Raw genomic sequence first — 22,710 nt, forward strand, 5'->3', positions numbered from 1 at the left:
GCTCTTCGACTGGGGCATATCCTACGACGACTCTTTAGTCACTCAGATATGAGAATCGGAACTCCGAGGAGGTCCAGATTTAACCCTCGACGGCATAGGAGGTTGTGCTTTCTTCACAGAAAGGGACGACGGTGGTAGACGATCCCTCTGAGGGTACTCAGGTGGTGTGTTCAACTCCTGCGAAGGGGAGTATGTTGCCTTCCTCCAAGCCCGAGGTTCAAAAGGGAGATTCTCATCTCAAGATTGGGAGGTTCTCTTCTAAGTCGTTATTGGCTCTTGTTGAGCTACGTTTTGAAGGCAACGAGAGGGTTTCAGAGGGGGTGGAAATGGTGGAGGGAGATGTGGTATTGAGTGGTAATGCCATTGGGTCCATTGAGGAGTTTGTTTTTGGGGTCCCTTGCACCCAGAGGTTAAACTCTAAGTTGCATATGGTTCTTGGAGGGGAGGAGGAGGTAGAGGCAAGTGAGTCAGGAAAGCTGAGAGAATCTGATGAAGAAATGGACCTTGATCCGCTGTGTTCTATCCTTCTTGAAATTGAGTGGCCTAATTGCTCATCTAATTGGGTGATTAGGAAAGTAGATGAAATCAAGGATTGTGTGGGAATCTCTTGTGTTGGATTCGAGGAACAATTTAGAGCACTTCTAATAGCTATAGAGGCTGGTCAACCTTTTTTGGCTAGATCTGCTCTAAAGAAGGAGAGGGAATTGAAGAGGTTATATAACACAAAGGGAGGAAGCACCTTTAGAGATAATGGCAAGGAGAGGGTGGTTTATAGTCATCAATGAAACCAACAATCATCTCTTGGAATGTGAGGGGGCTGAACGACTATAGAAAACGTCTTCGGGTTAAGAATTTGATTCGAAAGTGGAGGGCTGATGTTATTTGTATCCAAGAAACCAAGCTGAAGTTGGTTTATCAAACAATTGTGAACAGTTTATGGTGCTGTCAATGTGTGGGATGGATTGAAGTAGTTTCGAAAGGGGCTTCAGGTGGTGGTATTATTATGTGGGATATGAGGTTAGTGGAGATGGTAGATCATTATGTGGGAGAGTTTATGGTTGCTTGCCAATTCGAAAGTGTGGATGATGGATTTGAATGCGCTTTTGCGGGGATTTATGGTCCTAACGTGGATAATAGTAGGAGTATTTTATGGGATGAAATGGTGGGTGTTTACTGCTGTTGGGATGTTCCTTGGTAGTTTTGGAGGGGATTTTAACATTACTTGGTTCCCTAGTGAGCGAGTGGGGGATAATCATCTCTCTCTTGCCATGAATGCTTTTTCAGATCTGATTTTTGAGCTTGGTTTGATCGATCTTCCGATGGTTGATGGGGAGTTTACATGGTCCAATGGAAGGGCATGGTCTAGGCTGGACAGATTTCTGGTTTCAGCTTCTTGGGAGGTTCGTTTTCCTGATTTGAGGCAGAAAAGGCTTCCGAGAATGTGTTCTGACCATTATCATATTACGTTGTAGAGTGGGGGCACTTAGAGGACTAAGGTATTTTAAATTTGAAAATATGTGGTTGGAGGCTGAGGGTTTTGTGGATAGAGTGAGATTGTGGTGGTCTTCATACTCTTTTTCTGGTACTCCGAGCTTTGTATTGGCTGGTAAACTTAAAGCATTAAAACAGATTTGAAGAAGTGGAATCTTGAAGAGTTTGGGAACATGGTAAATAAAAGGAAACTTTTGATGCAGCAGTTGCGGAGTTTGGAGTAAAGGGAGTTGATGGGGGACATACATATCCGGTGAGGAATTGGAGAGAGAAAAAGTGGTGGTGGATGATTTAGAGAAGATCACTTTAATGGAGGAAATCTCTTGGAGACAGAAATCCCGGGTCCTTTGGCTGAAGGATGGTGACAAGTGCACGAAAGTTTTTCACCGTATGACGAACTTTCATTGAAGAAATAATGCTATTGAGGTTCTTCATGAACGTGAAAACATCATTTCAGATCAAGAGGTCATTAAGGATCACATTGTCAATTTCTATGTGAAGTTGTTCAGCGAAGAATACTCTTGGAGACCAAAGCTTTATGGACTGTTTTTTGACTTCATTGATCAGGCAAGTAAAGAATGGTTGGAGAGAGATTTTGAAGATGATGAAGTTCTTGATGTGGTTAGAGGAATGGCAAGGGATAAGGTTCCGGGTCTGGATGGTTTCTCAATGGTTTTCTTTCAATCTTGTTGGGATATAGTGTGGGATGATATCATGAAGGTTTTTCATGAATTTTATACATTTAAGAAATTTAAGAAAAGTTTCAATGCTACATTTATAGCACTTATTCCCAAAAAAGTAGGGGCTGTGGTGATGCAGGATTTTCGGCCTATTAGTTTTGTGAATGGGGTATACAAGATAATCTCTGAGGTGTTAGCTAATCATATGAGTGTGGTGTTGGGAAATATTATATCGAAATCTCAAAATGCCTTTGTAAGAGGGAGACAAATTCTTGACTCGGATTTAGTTGCTAATGAGTATGTGGATATCAGAATTAAATCAAATGAATCTGGAATTTTGATTAAAGTGGACATGGAAAAAGCGTATGATCATGTTAGTTGGGATTTTCTATTGTATTTGCTTGGGAGATATGGTTTTGGAGAGAAATGGTGTATGTGGATCAAACATTGCATTTCGACGTCTGGATTTTCTATTTTGGTGAATAGCACTCCGGTTGGGTTTTTTAATAGTTCACGTGGCTTGAGACAAGGAGATCTGCTATCTCCTTTTCTTTTTGTCCTTGTCATGGATGCATTGAGTAGAATGTTGGAAGTGGCTGTTGAAGGAAGATACTTGTCGGGTTTTGAGGTGGGCAATGAGGAATGGAATAGCATGAAATTATCTCATCTTCTTTTTGCCGATGACACTTTGATTTTTAGTGAGTCCAACGAAGAACATATTAGATCTTTGAGAGCATTGTTGTTATGTTTTGAAGCTGTCTCGGGTCTCAGGATTAACCTAATCAAGTCTGAAATTGTACCTGTGGGTGCCGTAGGTAAAATATTTCAGATTTGGCTAATATTTTGGGGTGTAAGATTGCTTTACTGCCGCTGAAGTATCTTGTTCTTCCCTTGGGGGCTCCTCACAAATCTGTTTTGATATGGGATGGGGTGATTGAGAGAAGGTTGGCTGGATGGAAAATGTTATATTTGTCTAAAGTGGGTAGAATTACTTTGATAAAGAGTACGTTGTCTAATCTTCCGACGTATTTTCTCTCTCTTTTCCCTTTGCCGGCTGGGGTTGCTATAAGAATTGAGAAAATTTATCGTAATTTTTTATGGGGAGGAATAGGAGAGGAAAAGAAGTTTCATTTGGTTAGTTGGAACAAGGTTTGTCAACCGGTTTCTTGTGGAGGATTGGGGGTTGAGAAATTTGAGGTTGTTTAATAAAGAACTTATTGGAAAATGGCTTTGGAGATAACATGAAGAGATAGATGCTTTATGGAAGAATGTTGTTGCTGTTAAATATGGGAGTGGGTGGGGGGATTGGTGTTCTAATGAAGTTAGAGAAGTGTGTGGCGTGAGTTTTTGGAAGTTTATTAGGAAAGGTTGGGGGGAGTTTTCTAAATATATTAAATTTAAGGTGGGGGAAGGGAAGATGATTCTCTTTGGCATGACATTTGGTGTGGAGAATCATCTTTTTTTACATTGTGAGGTGGCAAAGTCTTTGAGGAATGAGGTTATTGGTCGGATAGGTTTATATTGGGTGATGCCTAAGGAAGTTGTGGATCTTGCTTGTTGGTGTGGTTTTGAGGCAAGGAAAGGTGTTGCTGCCAGATGGAGAATGATTCCTTTGTGTTTAATGTGGTGTTTATGGCTGGAAAGGAATGAGAGATGTTTTGAAGACAAGGAGCATTATTTTGAAGATCTTCAAAATTTTTTCTTTTCTGCTTTGAGTTTGTGGGCTAAGATCTTTGTAAGGAATGATGATAATGTACTGAATCTGTTTCTGTCTTAGTTTCCTGCTTTCTAGAGTGTAGTAGGTATTTCCTTTGTATACATCCTGTGTATTTGGGTTGTGCCTTTTCTTGGCAATAAAATTCTTATTAATTATAAAAAAAATTATTTAATGATGAGTTAGCACTCAGGCATTAGGCTGATGCACATTGGACTCTTAAAAAATTAGATCATTTCTAAATGCTAAGTCAGATGTGATAGAAGAGATGGTGAACAATCCAAGCAAGCATATGACGACTTGAGTAATGCCCTTATCATGCTTCTCTTGTTGATTATTATCTCCTGTGTTGCTTGTTTATATCTTTTTGAGTTTGTTTATTGTCTTATCTGTTTGTGACATAAAGGGGTTGGTTCCATGTCTTGTTCTGTGGTCCTTATTTTTTAAGGCTTTCTGTCTTTTTATGCCCCTCTTCTTATAAATTATTACTCTGTTGGTTTCCCAAAACTTGTAAAATTGTAATGAGGTAAAGATGACCATAAGTTATTTGCATATTTTCTTTCTCAAGAAAGAGACATTTTATTGGAGTAATTGTTAATGAACAGTGTGAGGTTAGATGGTTCATAATTAACTATAAAATCTACAATTCTGTGGAGACAACTTATGTATAGATGATATTTAAAGGTGGAAACACTCCAGTTAGATCTCTGGATTTAGCATTATCCTTCTGAGATTAGTTATTCATTCTTCAACACCTCAATTGCTATAAATTCTTGCTTAATATTGTATGGATTTTCTAGAGTGCTTGAAGATTCTATGAAATTTTTAATCATCATTCCCACATCACATTGATTATCTTAGGAAGTAATAAAGTGCACTGAGGGATCTTATCTATATCCTATCTATTTTCTATGTTCTGATTAGCCATAATACTAATCATCCTTTTCTTGTGATTTAGGAAAGTGTCAAGACAAGAATACCTAAAGAAAAGGGAGCAAAAGAAACTTGAGGAATTAAGGTATGATGGATTGCATGCTGCTCTTTTCATAGTTCAGGCTTATGCTTTTCAGCCGGTAAAAGATAGAATTAGTTACCAGTGTCTCTTCTCATAATCTTGATAAATTTTGCTAAATATCAGAGATGATATAGAAGATGAACAATATCTATTTGATGGCGTTGAGCTTACCGAAGCAGAACGGCGTGAGTTAAGGTAACTTGTCTCTCCTGCTTGCAGATATCTTTAACTTTTTTTTTTTTTTTTATTATCCATTTTCCTTCTGTATATTGTGAGCCTGGGAGGTATTCAATTTTCATTTAATTATAGATCTAAGTTTCCTGTGCCATGTGGTTATTGGTGTACACATTGTTATTCTTTCAACCAAAAGTAGACTAGCTTTTCAGTAGGGAACATGAATGCTGATTGACTTCACAACTCGGCATTTTTTATTTGGAGATGACACCTTGATTTTCTGTGAAGCAAACCTTGAGCATAAGCATTCCTTGCACTGTTTGCTTCTTTTTCTTTTAAATCTATATCGGGCTTGAAGATTAATTTGGCAAGATCTTACTTCTAGACAATTGGTATGTTGTGGATAGCCTTGCAGACGTTCTTGGTTGTAAGGTTGGTTTTTGCCTATGGCACATCTAGGCCTCTCATTTGGAGCTCAGTTTAAGACCAATAACATATGGGAGGGTACCATTGAAAAGATGGAATATAGTTCGACTGGTGAAAGGTTATATTTGTTAATGGGTGCTATAATTTCCTGATAAAGTGTTTTGTCTTATTTTCCCTCTTGCTTTAAATCCCTATTTCCCTTCTTGACGACATCACTAGTCGCATTAAAAGATTACAGAGGAACTTATTATAGGAAGGGGTGGTGGAGGAGCTTAACTTTCACCTACTAAATTGGTCCAAGGAGTAAGCAGCATTCTTTGCTTAGGTGGTCACTTTAGAAAAAATGTTTACAATGGATAATTTTAGGAAGAGATGAGTTATAATATTTGTACTGCATGTGTGAGAAGAATTAGAGCTGTTGCTACATTATGAAGTAGCTAGTGCTTTGTGGCAAGATGGTTTTAGCTTTTTCGGGTTAGATTGTGTCTTGCCTCGTTAGGTGGTGGATCTTTTTGTGTTGGAAAGGTTGGTTTAGAAACCAACATAGTAAAATTTTGTGAAAAAATGATCCCGATTTGACTAATATGGTGTATTGGAAATGATTAGAATTTTGAGGATTGATTGTGAGAAGATTGTGGAGGATCTAAAGGACTTTTTTAGATCTATGTACTATTGGATGGTGGCAAACTTGTGTTTTTCCAGCTTTAGTTTTCAGGAGTTTTTGACCTTTTTTCTCTTTGTAACTTGGTGCATCTTTGTATGCTGTGTGTGTTCTTGGGAAGCACATTTTTGTGTTCATTAAATAAAATTATTTGTACTTTTTTTGGATAAGTAATCTTAATAAAATTTTCGCATATTATCTGTACTTTTGAAGCATATATTTTTTTCCTTTTCATCTCTAGTTTGGAAAAATGAAAAACTTCTATTGATCAAGTTACTCAATTACAATTTCAAAACAGGATGGTCTCTGTTTCAATAGACTGGTTATCGCTTTGTACTTTTGCCTTCTCTTGAATGGCCACCATTTTTGGCTGCAAAGATGGTGTAAAAGGGCTTGACACATTTGATCCATGTCGTGCATTTTGTGGAAACACGACAATAGTAATCAATTGGGATTTGGATCATCTAGAGTTCTTACCTGAACTCTAGGGCCTAGAGTGGAAGAGAGAGAGACACAATGTGGGATCTACAACATCTATAGTTGTCTCAGTGAATTTCTTGGGGAGTATTAAATGCTCAATAAATGTTGTATAGACGACTTCATGTGTATTTGTCTTCCACTCTGCCCTAGAATTCGAGGGGATCTATATCCAATCAATTGTAGTTCCCTGTTTTTTGAGTATCCATGCGAGATATGTTTCTGAGTTCATCTTGTACGTGGAAAAGCCATATTAGTCCTTGGATTTAAATTGGAAAGCAAAGTAATTGTTCAAAGCTCAAAACTCCTGTCATGAGGCTTTAAACATGTGTTTCTCCCACTGTTTATGGAAACTGGGTCAGTAAAAAAAATTAATGAATTTTTATTTTATTAGGTACAAGAAGGAAATATACGAGCTTGTGAAGAAGCGGTCTGAGGAGGCTGACGATACAAATGAGGTAATCAACATTTTACTAAGGCATGGTTGGCAGGTCCATTTATTCATTCATTGTTCTGGTTAATTATTTATGTTTATTGCTTTTCGAGCTATTTTGGACAGTAGCTTTTAGCAGATGATTTTTTGCCAATGTTGCATATGGTTGACACTGAGTGGTAGCTGATTAATGGCAAACTATAAACTTCTTATTTTTCTGCCTCTCTTTGGAAAGATAATCATTTGACAAGTCAGGAACCTAGATGACCATCTACGCTATTGAGTGGTTTCTCTTCTAGCCTCAATTCTGTCATTGCAGTAGTGTTTGAGCCATTAAATATGCATTCTGATACTTGATGTTCCTCATTTGGTCTTTTTGGGTTGATTGTTATCCTCCAAACAGAACTGTCCTGTCCAGTCGTTTTATCTAACATCCCGCCACAGCATTGGTGATTTCCTGCGAGATACATGTTTAAAAAACCTTGATTATCGCAGGAAGCTTTATAAGTCCAGGGCTTTTTTGTTAAAGTTACATTTCTACTGTAATGTCCCAATGGAAGGCCTAAACCACATGACCTATACTCCAAAAGGAATAGTCAACGATTCGTAAGTGACATGGCTCAAGTCCCACATTTTTGGTTAGGATAGGCTCTAATATCATTCGTAATGCCCCAATGGAAGGCCCAAGTCACATGACCCATACTCCAAAATGACTAGTCAACAATACAATTGGAGCCCGATTGGAACATTATAAAGAGCAAGAACTTCTCATTCCCAAACAATGTGGACTCTACCTACCCTTATCACTTATTATAATGGGGTATCACAGCCTCCCCCCTTATTTTTTTTTTATAAGTAAAAGTATTATATATAAATCAATAGGATTAACCAAGTGCACTGGATGTATACAAGAAAATTCCTAATCCATACTAGAGAGCTCCTATTGCCCCAAAAAGCCCGCGAAAAACTACCCAAAATACATCAATCCCCATCACCTACCTGATGCGCTGTATAGAACTCCTTTCTCCCACCCTTCAAACAATCCTCCAGAGCTTTGGTGAACCAGCGCTCCGTGGCTGACTCCAAGCTCATATATTTCACAAACTTCCACCCTCTTTCAGTAAAGAGCACCCTACGACCATCGCTTGACACCTCAAATAACTTAATTCTATAACAACAGCTTTCAAAAGACCCATTTTCCTCCCCATACGAGCAAAATCGCACGATCAAATGCCTACGATCACCATCAGAATGAGTTTACAAGGAAAAGTGTACGGAGAGAAAAAGTGTTGATTATTACTCTTTTGATAAATAAAACTTTGTTGACTGATAATTGCCCAACACATCATATGTGAGGTGGGAGATGGATCTAGGATAAAGTGTTGGCACCTTGTGTGGTGTGAAGATTTAGCCTATTAAAGGGGGCATTTTTGGTTCTTCGCATTGCAGGATGCAATCAGAATTAGGCAACTTGCTGCTCTCAAATAGTTCTCTTTGGGTGATGGGTCTAGAATAAAATTCTGGACTGACTTGTGGTGTGGAGATCAAGCCCTAAAGGATTCATTCCCTTCAGTTTTTAGAATTGCATGTGAGAAAGATGCATTAGTGACGAATTGTATGGAGTTCTTTGGAGACTAGTCCAATAGAACATGAATTTCGTTAGAGCGGCCCAAGATTGAGAAGTTGGCAGCATTGAGAAGTTCTTTGGTCTTCTATACACCATGATACCGAGAACACAAGGAGCTGACATAATATGGTGGATACCCATCTCAGTCCATTCTTTTCATAATTCTCTCACACATCCACAGAATACTCAATTCCCACGGAGAAGGATTTGGCGAAATAAGGCGCCTCTCAAAGCAGCATTTTTTGTATAGCATTGGGTAAGATCTTGACGATGATAACCTACGGAAATGCAGGGTGATCATAGTAGATTGATGCTGTATGTGTAGGAAAAGTGGTGAAACTGTGGATCATCTACTGTTGCACTGTGAGCTTGCTAGGCCGTTATGGAATTAGGTGTTTAGCAAGTTAGAACTAGCTTGGGTTATGCCTGCCACAGTGATAGAGCTCATGGCCAATTGGACAAATCTACGAGGTCTCCCACAAATCTCAACGGTGTGGAAAATGGTTCCGATTAGTATCCTGTGGTGCCTATGGATGGAGTGAAATGACCGAGTGTTACAAGGAGCGGTCATTAGAAGAACTTAGATTATTTTTTGTCAGCACTTTTTCTATGGGCCACAGCTGTAGATTTTCGTGGTCTCGATTTTCATGAATTTCTTGTTTCCATTTTTTCTCCCTAAATAGGTGTTACCTTTTTGTATACCATTTCGTGTAACTGGGCTATGCCTATTCATATCAATATAATCGTTTACTTATAAAAAAATAGTTCTCTTTGGAAACTATAGGATTTTTTTTTTTGTGGGGGCGGTGGGAAAGGGTAAAAAATATGTGTTTGGCCATTTCAAAGAGAGGGCTGTTCCATAGTGCATTGAGTCCCAGTGGCAATATTCCAGGTTGGATATTTGAAACAGCTAGACCTCCTTGCTTTCTCATGTTAAAATCATTGAGCCCCTTTTCTTCTCGATCCACAGAGGCAGAGGGTTGTCAAGAATGTAGAAGAGGTAGGTGGGTAGTTGATATCTTTCTGTATCTTGCTTAGTTAGGTGACTTGCTTCTAGAAGAATTTTCTACAGATATTATCCTCCCTTCTCCAAATAGCATCATAAAAATTATGAGATCATCAGTGAATGAATCTGTCTTATCAATGGTTTTTGTTCATGTTATATACTTGTATGTGGTGTTATTAACTGATTATTCGCAACTCTCCCCGACATTCTCTGGGAGTGCAGTACAGGATGCCAGATGCCTATGACCAGGATGGTGTTGTTAATCAGGAAAAGAGATTTGCCGTGGCTTTGCAGCGTTACAGGTCAGTTTACACTGGGAATATAAGATGCTTAAGACGTTTATACTCCACAATTTTCACTGCAAGCACTACATTAACTGCATATCCTTTGGGAGCTTCATCTAGCACAACTGGTATATAAATATATTTGCTAAAAACATTTCGTGCTGAGTCTGGTTAAAGTTTTATTTATTTTTTTTGTTTCTCATGCATATATAGGGACTCGAGTGCTGGGGATAAAATGAACCCATTTGCAGAACAAGAGGCTTGGGAGGAGCATCAAATAGGCAAGTTATTTCTGAAGATCAATTCTTTAAGTGCATATATTTGATCAAGGTTCTTCTAATTAGTATTCTAATTTCAAAGTAATCTGGCAGGAAAGGCAACATTGAAATATGGCTCAAAAAATAAAAAGCAAATATCTGATGACTATCAGTATGTTTATTCAGTTCCACTTTATTACAGCTTTTTTATTTATTTTTTATTTTTTTAAAAATATATTTTCATGCTTGTTGGAGTGACATCTTAGATTAGTTCCTTCGAAGCAAGGCTTGAAAAATCGGAATGAGATTCGGAATCGAATAGGGACCAATTCATTGAATTGGGCGATTCAACAAATTGAATTGGGCGATTCATGAAAATTTTGAATCGGTTATTTTATTGTTGATTAAAAGTGTTAAAAATCATATATAGTGTAATTCAAGCATTTTATATCATGTATAAAATAGTATAAAATATAAGTTCATTTACTAGTTTCAATAAAAATATTATATGAATCTAAATAGTTTAATTTAATAAATATTTAATTTTTGTATTTTTCCTTGTATCACTAAACTAGCATGCCTAGGCGTTGCTCTTATATATGTCCTGTATACTTGAGCTATTGCCTACTCTTTTGATCAATAAAAACTTGTTTACCGATAAAAAAAGATGTATTAACCTCCATTGCTGACATTTTTTTAATCTCATATACGAAAAGGATAAAGACCATTAAGTTATAAGCACATGGAAAATGTAGTATTTTATGCACAACCACAAACCTAATATAAAATACTCATTCATCTCCTAATTGTTTTGTTCAACTGAAGAAAATAAAGAACTACATGTTTTATCTTTCAATTTTTCTACAATTATTATAAAATATAATGATGAAAAAGTTAGTATATATTTAGTTCTATCATATTTTTGTACAAGAAAAAAAAACTCAATTGTTAGACAACTTAAAAATAAATACAGTTTTGAATCGGTTGGAATCAGTCAAAATCGGCCTAAATCGGTCTATTGAAGTGATTCAGTGAATGATTCAAAAGGTTCACTAAAATCGGCTCGGTTTCTTACTGATTCAATTTGAATCGGCTGAATTGGCCTGAATCGAACCGTTTTTTCGAGCCTGGCTTCGAAGTGAACGATAATGATTACAAACTTTGTTTTCATAGTTACCTTTGCTTTTATCTAAGCACGAATATGATTTGCTCCTTTTGTTTCTTTTCATGTTCAGGTTTGTGTTCGAGGATCAGATTGACTTTATCAAAGCATCGGTTATGGATGGAGACAATGTATATCATATAATTTCATTAATGATAGCATGACCGTTCCTCTCTGAATTTGTGGTAAAATTATCTGCTTTTGTCTCTTCATTTGCTTGCAGCCTGATAATGAGGAGCCCATCGAGTTGCTTGAGAAGTCTCTGGCAAAATCAGCTTTGGAGAAACTTCAGGTCTTCATACCATAGCTAATTCTAATTTTGTAAGAAGTTTATACCTCCCCTAGAGTTATCTGTATTGATTTCTACTATTTTAAGCATGTGACATGCTTGGGCAGTAAATGTCTGTAGAAAGACACTAAAGTTCTTTTAGGATAAGGTTTTTTTTTTTTTTTTTTTTTTAAATTTTTTTTATTATTATAAGTAATGGTAAAACTTTATTGATTTTAGGATAAGTCGGAAGGCAAAATTATCTTAAACAACTAGAGATTTTTTTGAATTATAATTTATTAAAATTAACAACATATTATTACCTTTTAAAAAAGTAACTATTATAATGTTTTTAATTATATTTAATAATATAATGGAGTTGGCTCAAGTGATAAGGGCCTTGGTCTTAGTGGTATGCTTCCTCTAGGTCTAAGGTTTGAACCCTTGGGTGCAAACTATTTCTAGGGGCCACGTCCCATTGGTGAAAAGCTGATGATTTACCTGATCTGTGTGATGGGGACAAGCTACATGGGTCCAGGGTTTAACTGGGTAAAAGACATGTTGCATTTGCACGATCTCTGGGATTCCTGTAATCAAATTAACAACATATTATTGTGGAAGATTCAGCAGATTGTGACAAATCAATTTATGTACGATCCCATATAACATGGAAAGACACTAAAACTGGTTCTATAAGATCAGTGTTTTTTCAAAGTAAAAAAAAGAAAGATAAGTAAGAAGGCAAAAATGTCTTACATGGCTAGAAAAGTTTGAAGAGACTGAATAACATGTTACATAAAATGGCATACAAATTGTAGTAGTTTCAGAAAAGTGAGTAAATTACTCCATGTCTAGTAACCCATCAGAGTTTCATACCTTTGAATGTTATCAATTTCAGAAGTTTCTGCTGTAAATTTATGAATTGATGTTTCTATGTTTCTTTAACTCGCAAAAAAAAAAAAAAATAGTTGATTTTTCTTCTTGCTCATTCAGGAGGATAGAAAAACTTTACCCGTCTATCCATATCGAGACCAATTACTCCAAGCTGTTCATGATCATCAGGTTTCCGTATCTCTGGTTACATTCCTGTTTATGTTTTGTTCTAGTTATTTGAGAATTTCCATATTGTATTATATGCTACATAGAAACAGGAACCGAAAATTCTCTCTGTGCATTTCATTCAGGGTATACATTTACTTCTCATAACCTTGAATTGTTGCTTTCATAGGTTCTTGTCATTGTTGGTGAAACTGGTTCTGGAAAGACTACGCAGATACCCCAATATCTTCATGAAGCTGGATATACAAAGCGTGGAAAGGTTTTGGTTTTTCTTTTCTTATAACATGTTTGTTATGCTAGATTGTAAAGAAATTCCTCCAATGATTTCCTCAATTTAATTATTGTTACTTTCTGGTGAATATCTCTTGTGAAAGATAGGTAGACATGATATGCTGATTCCATTTCACTCACACACCCATACACCTGTTTCCCCATACTGGAATTTTATTTCTTATAATTTTACCTGTTTTAATCTGGTTATATCACTGGGAAAACAAGGCATATAGTTTATTTGCTGTAATAAAGTGTTCTTCTTGCGCTAGGATTTGCTATATTCCAATGTATATTGTATATACTCTCCCCAGTTGCATATGCAAACTAAAACTAGAAGAACCATTTGTGATATATGGAGCAGGTTTGGTTACTTGGAAATAACTGGTAGTCCCTGTGTACTTGGACTTTGCCTACTTTTAATGAATAAAACTTCTTGATTACCTATCAAAAAAATAAAATAACTGGAAGTCAATCTAAGTTTGATCATGATTGTACCTCTCTTTACAGATTGGCTGTACACAGCCACGACGGGTCGCTGCTATGAGTGTTGCTGCTCGAGTTTCGCAAGAAATGGGTGTCAAACTTGGGCATGAGGTATGCTTTCTTTATTGCTCTGGCTTGTTTATGACCCACTGTTCTATTAAACATAAATAATATTTTTGTTACTGGATGAATGTGGTCTTCCATGCCATGCTATATATAGGGCTTGCATGCGCACCTTGATTCTGATTTGCTGCTTGGATGTTGTAAAAGCCTGACTTGGAAGAATATGTATTGATTGTCTGAGGAATCTTGCTACGTCTGTTGTTTCAATTAATGAACCTAATTTTGGTTGCAACACTACCTCCATCTCCATTGTATGATTTTTCTATTAATTTTCTTTCTATTTCTGATTTGTGTTAAAATGATGCAATGGGCATTATGGTTGTTGTGATCTGATATCTTTTGCAGTTGGATACTGGTAACTGTAGTTTTCCTCTTTGGGGTCAACAGTAATGGTTTATGTAAACTGTAGGTTGGTTATTCCATCCGTTTTGAAGATTGTACATCAGAAAAGACTGTTCTGAAATATATGACTGATGGGATGTTGTTACGAGAATTCCTTGGTGAACCGGATCTGGCAAGCTACAGGTGAGTGAGTTTATTTTAGAGCCTGATTTATGGTTTAATTAGATTGGTGGTGCTGGTTCACTTATTTTGTCCGCAAACTTCTTAGTGTAGTGATGGTGGATGAGGCCCACGAAAGAACACTCTCAACTGATATTCTATTTGGATTGGTAAAGGTAAGCAATAACTTTAAATTAAAAACAGTTAATATTTTTTTGGTTTTCTTTTTTTAATTGAACTGTTTTGATTGGTGGACAATCATCTTACACTTACAAGTGGCATTCCTTCATTTAGGAATAGGCGGGTTGTTTGTGTTCCTTTAAATAATTAAAATGTATCAAGGGATCCTTGAAACAACTCTGGCATGCTTATTCTATTAATGCATCTGATGGCTTTAGATTTGGAGATCACTTTAATATGGAATAATACCATTTAGTTGTGCTGGAATTACTTTCTTTCATTTGAAATTGCTATAACTTTGGTTTCGTGACTCAATGTGGTATTTATTATCCTTTTGTTTGCTATTGACTTCTTGATGCTCTTTTATAACAGGATATTTCTCGTTTTCGCCCTGATCTAAAGTTGCTCATCTCCAGTGCCACACTTGATGCAGAAAAATTTAGTGATTATTTTGATTCAGCTCCAATTTTTAAAATCCCAGGGAGGCGGTATCCTGTTGAAATACACTACACAAAAGCTCCAGAAGCTGATTACTTGGATGCTGCTATAGTTACTGTTCTCCAGATTCATGTGACACAACCGGCTGGAGATGTATTAGTTTTCTTCACTGGTCAAGAAGAGATTGAAACAGCAGAAGAAATTTTGAAGCACAGGACAAGGGGTCTAGGGACAAAGATTGCCGAGCTGATTATCTGCCCAATATATGCAAACCTACCTACTGAACTCCAAGCAAAAATATTTGAACCCACTCCTGAAGGAGCCCGGAAGGTTGTTCTTGCAACCAATATAGCTGAAACCTCCTTGACTATCGATGGGATCAAGTATGTAATTGATCCTGGCTTCTGTAAGATGAAATCCTATAATCCAAGAACTGGGATGGAGTCTTTGCTGGTCGCTCCAATCTCTAAAGCATCTGCTAATCAGAGGGCAGGTCGATCTGGACGAACAGGTCCCGGGAAATGCTTCCGATTATATACTGCTTACAACTATTACAATGATTTGGATGACAATACTGTGCCTGAAATACAAAGGACGAACCTTGCAAATGTTGTCCTTACTCTTAAGAGCCTTGGCATCCATGACTTATTAAATTTTGATTTTATGGACCCACCACCATCAGAAGCATTATTAAAAGCCCTGGAACTACTCTTTGCACTGAGTGCGTTAAATAAACTAGGTGAGTTGACTAAAGTAGGTAGACGGATGGCGGAGTTCCCTCTTGATCCCATGTTATCCAAAATGATAGTTGCGTCCGACAAGTACAAATGCTCAGATGAGATCATTTCCATTGCTGCCATGCTTTCTGTTGGGAATTCAATCTTTTATCGCCCGAAGGACAAACAAGTTCATGCTGACAATGCACGAATGAATTTTCATACTGGAAATGTTGGGGACCACCTTGCATTGCTAAAGGTTTGGTGAAGGTTTTTTTTTTGAATGTTTTATACATTTGGATTTCTAGGTGTGGATTGATAGTAACGTTTACCGTACTGATGTACGCGAATGTTCTGGCTACATTTTCACTAGTAGTCAAAAGAATAACGTGCCAATGGCCCTTGGGCCAAATGGCACCACCCCTGGTTCTTAGGGATCATGGGGTTAATGTTTAGGGGTTCAATCCCCCCAACCACTAGGGCAATAGTCCCTCAAAAAAAAAAAAAAAAAAAAAATCAAAAGAATAACGATGTGGTTGTGGTAACTCTATTATACTTTTAACAGCCTAACAATGAGTTTCCATTTTTACTTATAAAAAAAAAAGTTTGCATGTTTAAGAATGGCTATTGACCCTATTTGTTAATAATAATAATAATAATATTATTTTTCATTCAGGTCTACAATTCATGGAAGGAGACAAATTACTCAACACAGTGGTGTTATGAAAATTATATACAGGTATAGTTTGAGCAACAATTCCTCATTTTATTTGCACTAAGATTAATTGTTCTGATACTTATATCAAAGCATTGCATCTATTGACTGCATACATGCCGCCAGGTGTGAACGCCTTGAGATGATCGGTCCTAGAAACTGCCAATACTTAAAAAGCCTTATTCTGGAACTTAATTCAATATTGTTCAGTGCTCTATGTATATTTCTTGTTTACAACCCCCATACACAGATTTGAGCAGTTTTGAGTTTTGGTGGTGGAATACAAGTCTCTCTCTCTCTCTCTCTCTCTCTCTCTCTCTCTCTCTCTCTCTCTCTAATTATTATCTGAGTTCTACATTTTCAGATTTTAGTTTAATTAATATTTATATCTCCAATCTATGAGTTTGGTGAAGATTGCAAACTTCCTTGGCATTCAAGGCTACCTATTTTTGCATCCTGTTGATTGCATACCAATTTATGCAATTTTAGCCTCAGCTTGGATAATAGTTTGTTATGTGAATTATTTTTTTGATTGAAGGAGCTCCTACTGTTCTTTGTAATTTCAATTTTATTGTTTACAGGTTAGGAGTATGAAACGTGCAAGGGATGTTCGAGATCAGCTCGAAGGGCTCTTGGAAAGGGTTGAAATTGAACTAATGGCCGACCCCAGTGATTTAGATGCCATAAGAAAAGCTATAACATCTGGTAAATCTGTAAAAAAAAACTTTTGTTTCAATGACGGGGAAGTGAAAATGATTCTTTGTTGCGTTTAATTTTGTAATTATTGTTCTTTTCAGGTTTTTTCCCACACTCTGCAAGGCTTCAAAAGAATGGATCTTACAGGACCGTAAAACATCCACAGACTGTTCACATACACCCCAGCTCAGGGCTGGCACAGGTAATCTATTGACTCTTCATTAATTATTGATTATATTTAAGGTCAGAGTGCTTATGGTTGCTCTGTGTAAAACAAAATCTATATGGTCAATGGGATTGCTTGTATGCTATTTGAATAATATGATTATTTGGTTGTTTCTCATCAAGTGACATATGGGTTGTGGAGGATGATTTCATTAAATGGTTGCAAGAGGATAATAGACATAAGCGTAATTTTTTTGTCTTAAAAATAAAAGAGAAAAGGTCTTTTAAGAGTTTTTGTTGGTCTGGAAGTTGGAGTAATTCCTGTTTAGCCGGTTTCTGACTTAAAATATTCATCATATCGAATGCAAAGTATGAACAAAAAATTGTTCATGAGATGATCATTATTTATATTTTTCAAAAATGATTTGATGCTTTTCAATGGAATTGGTTCTTAGAGCAGATGGATATGTGGACACAAATCGTTTTATTATACAAATTATACTGCTTTTGTTAACATCTTTGTAATGATCTGTTGAACTGCCTTGCTCCTGGTTTTCAATTTCATGCTGTGTTTGGGCTTTCAAATTACAATATAAAATGATGTATTAGGCACGCTATATAGAATAAATGTGTCGGAACAATTTTCCATTTTCATTAGAGATGTATTCCTTAGCATAAAAAGTCCTGACTGGATCTCAATAAAGGATCTCTCTTTATGGAGCAATTATGGACTGGACCACCTTGGTAATGTATAAATTATTTGTACGACTTTTTGGGTCTGGTCCATCTTGTCTAGAAGACCTTAACATTCTCTTCTTTGTTGCTAGATTCAAAGGTATAACTCATTGCCCAACTTGGGCAAACTGTTACAGACATGAAAATGCATGTGGAAGTCGAATTGTGTTCACAAGTGGTTCGGACTTTCCCAAAATTTCTGTGTAGATCAAGCATTTCTCCTTATGTTATATAGCACATTATTAACCAAATCTATTTAAGAACCTCTATATACATGCATAAAATAGCTAAATATATCATATAACTTGCAATAAGTATAAACTTATACAAATATATATATACTAATTTTAGGAAATAACTTCTATAAAAGGTTATATAAAACATCGTATACATGCCGTGATAACCTAACTAAATATATCATATTAGGTAAAATATGAATAAACTAAAAAAATGAATAAACACATAATACATAATTGAATATATAAAGAAAGCTAACATGTATTACGTATAATACATGGCGGTGGGTTGCTGTGCTAGTCTCCCCAAGGGTTTAGGCTCCATGGGTGAGTCCTAAAGGCTCTGCTGTGGGGTGGTTCCCCCATCATAAAAACAAATGTATTACATATAATACACTTATAATAAATGTATTATGAGCTTTAAAATGAGCTCAAACAAGTTGAGTCAAGCCTCTATGAGTTTTGTCCACGAGCTTAAACTGAGTTAAGCCAAGCTTATATGAGTTTAGCTCTTTTAATATTAGATGAATTGAACTCACATCGAGTATATACAAGTTGGGCTCGATTCATGAATGGCTTTGTTCATTTACAGCCTTACTTGCATCCTACATCGAAACCCCTTATAAGTAATTCTTAAAACATAACCATCAGTGATCCATGACTTGCAAACCATCCAGTGGGTTAATTGGTTTAATCATAGTCAGGAATGGTTTGATTTGGTTCTTGACTTGATGTGGTTTCTGGGGGTATGACTGAACTGTTGTACATAGGATTTGTTTGCGGTCTGACTGGTCAGGTCCATTTTCAAAATAATGAAGTTTCAATTTTTGGTGGAAATTCAGGTGCTATGTTGTGCAGTGCTTATATTCTTATATATCTTTCTCCTTCAGGTCCTTCCGAGATGGGTTGTATATCATGAATTGGTTTTGACGACCAAGGAGTATATGAGACAGGTACGCTTTTGTCTGCACTCAATGACTTTGATATATTTAGTTTTTCCTGCGTACTAGTTTGGAATATTTATTTCTACCATTGAATTGCAGGTGACGGAACTAAAGCCCGAGTGGTTGGTTGAAATAGCCCCGCACTATTACCAGCTTAAGGATGTTGAAGACTGTACTCTCTCTCTCTCTCTATATATATATATATATATGTGTGTGTGTGTGTGCGTGTGTGCGCGTGCGCGCATCTGTTTATGCGTGCCCATGTTTGGGTACATAAGTTTCCTGTTTGGAGTAGGGATTAAGGCCCTGTTTGGATAGTGAAAATGTTTCATCTCATCATTACAACTTTTCTAAATTTTCACACAAAATATAATAAACAAGTAGACTTTTTCAAATCTCAAAACAATAATAATTTTAAAAAATAATATTCTAATAATATTTTATTCAACGTTTAACTTTCATCTAAAATCATCTCATCTCATCTCACTATCTAAACCACACCTTAGTGCTTCACCATATCATCATCTACACTATTGATATCGTTGAGAATGTTTGATTCAAAACTCCACCATAAATTCTGATGTTGTTAGGGATTAGGAGAATTGTAATATTAGGTTGCCTCTACATGTGGACAAGGCCGGGCGATTACTAATTGGAATTTGGACTGGATCTTTGGTAGATGTGAAATAATTCCTTTTTTGCGTGCATTTGATTAAAATTGAGCAAATGTTGTAACACCCCGTTCCCGTAGGATAGAGATATTACTAGCAATCATAACATAATGCCTAGTAAAGATATTCATTTTCTGAAATACCTCATTTATTGAAAAGCATCAAAATATTAAAACTGAATTGAACATGATTGTTTCGAAAATTGAACGTAAAATAAAAGAACATAAACTAATCCTATGAATGACACAAAAGAAATCTAATTCTTGTGTGAATATCACTTATTCCTTCCTAAGTCTTTGTACTAGATCTATTCCTGGCCATCCAGCTCTGCGTCATCATAATCACCATCTGTGAAAATTAAACATGGAAGAAAACAAGAAGACAAACAAAAATGAGTCGAATACTCAGTAAATAGCACATCACACCATAAAATATAATTTGGCCTAACATGGACTTAATTTCTGAAGACTCTTCATAACATATGTACAGCTTCATAGATTTACAATCATACACGTAACATGACTTTCTAAAAACTTTACATTCATACATCGTCACAGATTCATATAGCATACATATTCATCATTAACATGAGCGGAAGCATATGTAATCATGACAAACATGTAACGTGAATGCATAATATCTTGTTTATCTTGTCTTAACTGTTATTTTGCATAACATGGAGTGAAACATGCTTGAGTCCGTGTTTCACTTATCTTGCATAACATGGAGTGAAACACACTTGAGTCCGTATTTCACTTGAGTCCGTGAAATACACTTGGTTAACTTGTGGTTAACCACGCTTGAGTCCGTGGCACCATAAAACTTCTTATGTTTCTTAATGCATGAGAATTTATTAGGCTTCATGGACATATCTAACACGACACATTCTTGTACATGACATAGCATAACATGACATATTCTTGTACATGGTATAACATAACACGACACGACATAACATGACATATTTTTGTACATGGCATATTCTTGTACATGGTATATCATAACATGATTTGAACATTTTATGACATTCCATGGCATACATGATCTAAGTACTACATGAACATGGCATATATAATCTAAGTATTACATAAACATGGCTTGTATAATCTGGCTATTCTATTACATGGCATACATGACTTGAATTACTACATGAACATCTAATGGCTTCCATACGATTTTAGTAACATTCAATCAATCAAACAACAAATTCATTCATTCAAGTATAATCTCATATGTCATCAAAGATCGTGAAAGGGAATATAACCTTGACTTGTCTCTTAGCGTAGCGTAGATAACCATAATAAGCATATCATATTTTCATACATAACGATAATATTCACAGTACTCATGCATTTATATGATCATACTATTTACCTCTTAGCGTTGCTTCCTAATGTCCAACTTGAAGCGCGTTACCTATACGAGGTACTCAACGTTACTAATTTTCTAGATAACGTGTCGTGGTTGTTTACATGATTAAAACAAAAATTAGAATTTTAACATATTAGTTATCTTATTTCCATGCAAAAATAACAAATGCTTGTAATATATAGTTAATCGTGACTAAATAATTTAGTGGTGTAATTGGGTTTTTCTGTGAAATACGAGCCTAGAATAAACATCAGGCCCACATTGATTCAGCCCACTTAGAAAATAAGGAGGCATTCGACCAACTGGCTTAAGGCCCACGGGGCCCATTCCAGATTAAAAAGCAAAAAGCTTCTCTCTGGAAAGCACATAGCTAACACAGAGAGCTCATGGATGCGGGAGGGAGTCGCGCAATGACTTACCGAGAGAGGGGCTGAGTGCGATGGCGGCTCTGGGTGGCTGGACGCGACAGCGGTGCAACTGGGAGGTTCCTATGGTGGTGTAACACGGAGAGAGAGAGAAAGGAAGAGAGTTTTAGAGAGATAGAATTGAAAACTCAAATAACCGAGAGGGAGGAAGGTGGCGTGCGATGGCAAGGGCTTACCTGAGGGAGTGGGTGTGACAGGACTAGGTTGGCCGGCGTTTTCTGTGGTGGTGTGGGAGGTGGTCTGTCGAGGTGGCTGTTGGTTGCCTGAAGGGGGCTGCGGTGGTGCTTGCGGGAGTGGGTTTCTTTCTCTGCGTGAAAGTTTTTCTCCAGGGATTTTTGTGTGTGTAATCCAGAGTCTTTGTAGGTTTCTTATAGGCGACGGGAGGGAAGCAACGTGAATCCTTAGGAGATTGGCTATAATTCGAAATTGCCTAAACTTTAGGAACCTATTCCTACAAGGAGTCAGATTCTGAGAGGATTTTGAAGAGTTTGAGTTGGAGTTAGTCTTGAACTAGGAACCAACTCTAATATGGGAACCTAATGGATAAACCATACGAAGGTTTTGATAGGGAAGGAATCACTAATTTAATCTATCTGTTAGTATATTTCCTAAGATGATAATAAAAGTGAAATAAAAAAATAAAATATAATACCAGTTTTAAGCCCTAAATTTGAACCCGTATGTTACAAATGTAGAACTAGTTGAGTCAGGCATTGGATCGACCAAGTGAGTACGAAGAAGACCCTTGCCTTTCAAAAACATTTCAACAGATTTTGACCACAACATATAGTTTTTTCCATTCAACTTCACCGAAGTCATAGGCATACTAATGTTTGGTGTTAGAGACATTGACTCAAATTTAGTTGTCATAGAGAAAAGTATCACAACAATTCAACTTGGAGACAGAGAATCCACACAGAATATGAAATATGGATGAAAAAGTGGGAAATACAATTTGGAAAAGTAGAAACCCAGATTAAGAACCCCAATTTCGGTTCTGTTTTGGGTGGAATCAGCCTGTACTGGTCGAAACAAGCTTGTACCAGCCGAAACAAGCAAGTATTGGCTCAGAATTGGCCTGTACCGGGTCTAAACCTCTCTATTTCGGGTCTGAACCGGTATGTTTCAGGCTGTATCGGCCTGTATCGGGTGTGTTTCAGGTATTGCCAGTACCAGCTTATAAAATAACCTTAAATGGGAATAAGTTATCCTAAACGAGGATAAGTGAAGTTGAGTTTTCCGTATACGTATTACCAAATGGGTGTTATTCCGGATAGGAATAAGATCTTACTCCAGGTTGGGGG

At 36.7% G+C, this 22,710-nt stretch overlaps 1 protein-coding gene across 4 annotated transcripts in view; it reads left to right on the forward strand.

Moving 5' to 3' along the window:
- LOC108990957 (pre-mRNA-splicing factor ATP-dependent RNA helicase DEAH1-like) overlaps positions 1-22,710 on the forward strand; it is a 33,269-nt gene that overhangs the window by 8,939 nt on the left and 1,620 nt on the right. For all 4 annotated transcript variants that reach the window (XM_018965084.2, XM_018965085.2, XM_035687580.1 and 1 more), the window contains exons 9-27: positions 4,844-4,903; positions 5,024-5,095; positions 7,033-7,096; positions 9,927-10,006; positions 10,202-10,269; positions 10,360-10,417; positions 11,481-11,538; positions 11,631-11,699; positions 12,669-12,737; positions 12,904-12,993; positions 13,515-13,601; positions 14,023-14,138; positions 14,224-14,290; positions 14,667-15,707; positions 16,125-16,187; positions 16,745-16,868; positions 16,961-17,061; positions 18,886-18,948; positions 19,039-19,111. In XM_018965084.2, the coding sequence (XP_018820629.1) occupies positions 4,844-4,903; positions 5,024-5,095; positions 7,033-7,096; positions 9,927-10,006; positions 10,202-10,269; positions 10,360-10,417; positions 11,481-11,538; positions 11,631-11,699; positions 12,669-12,737; positions 12,904-12,993; positions 13,515-13,601; positions 14,023-14,138; positions 14,224-14,290; positions 14,667-15,707; positions 16,125-16,187; positions 16,745-16,868; positions 16,961-17,061; positions 18,886-18,948; positions 19,039-19,111 (2,423 nt within the window). The remainder of the gene's footprint in view (positions 1-4,843; positions 4,904-5,023; positions 5,096-7,032; positions 7,097-9,926; positions 10,007-10,201; positions 10,270-10,359; positions 10,418-11,480; positions 11,539-11,630; positions 11,700-12,668; positions 12,738-12,903; positions 12,994-13,514; positions 13,602-14,022; positions 14,139-14,223; positions 14,291-14,666; positions 15,708-16,124; positions 16,188-16,744; positions 16,869-16,960; positions 17,062-18,885; positions 18,949-19,038; positions 19,112-22,710) is intronic.

This window comes from Juglans regia, chromosome 2 (genome assembly GCF_001411555.2).
Source record: "Juglans regia cultivar Chandler chromosome 2, Walnut 2.0, whole genome shotgun sequence".
NCBI lineage: Eukaryota > Viridiplantae > Streptophyta > Magnoliopsida > Fagales > Juglandaceae > Juglans > Juglans regia.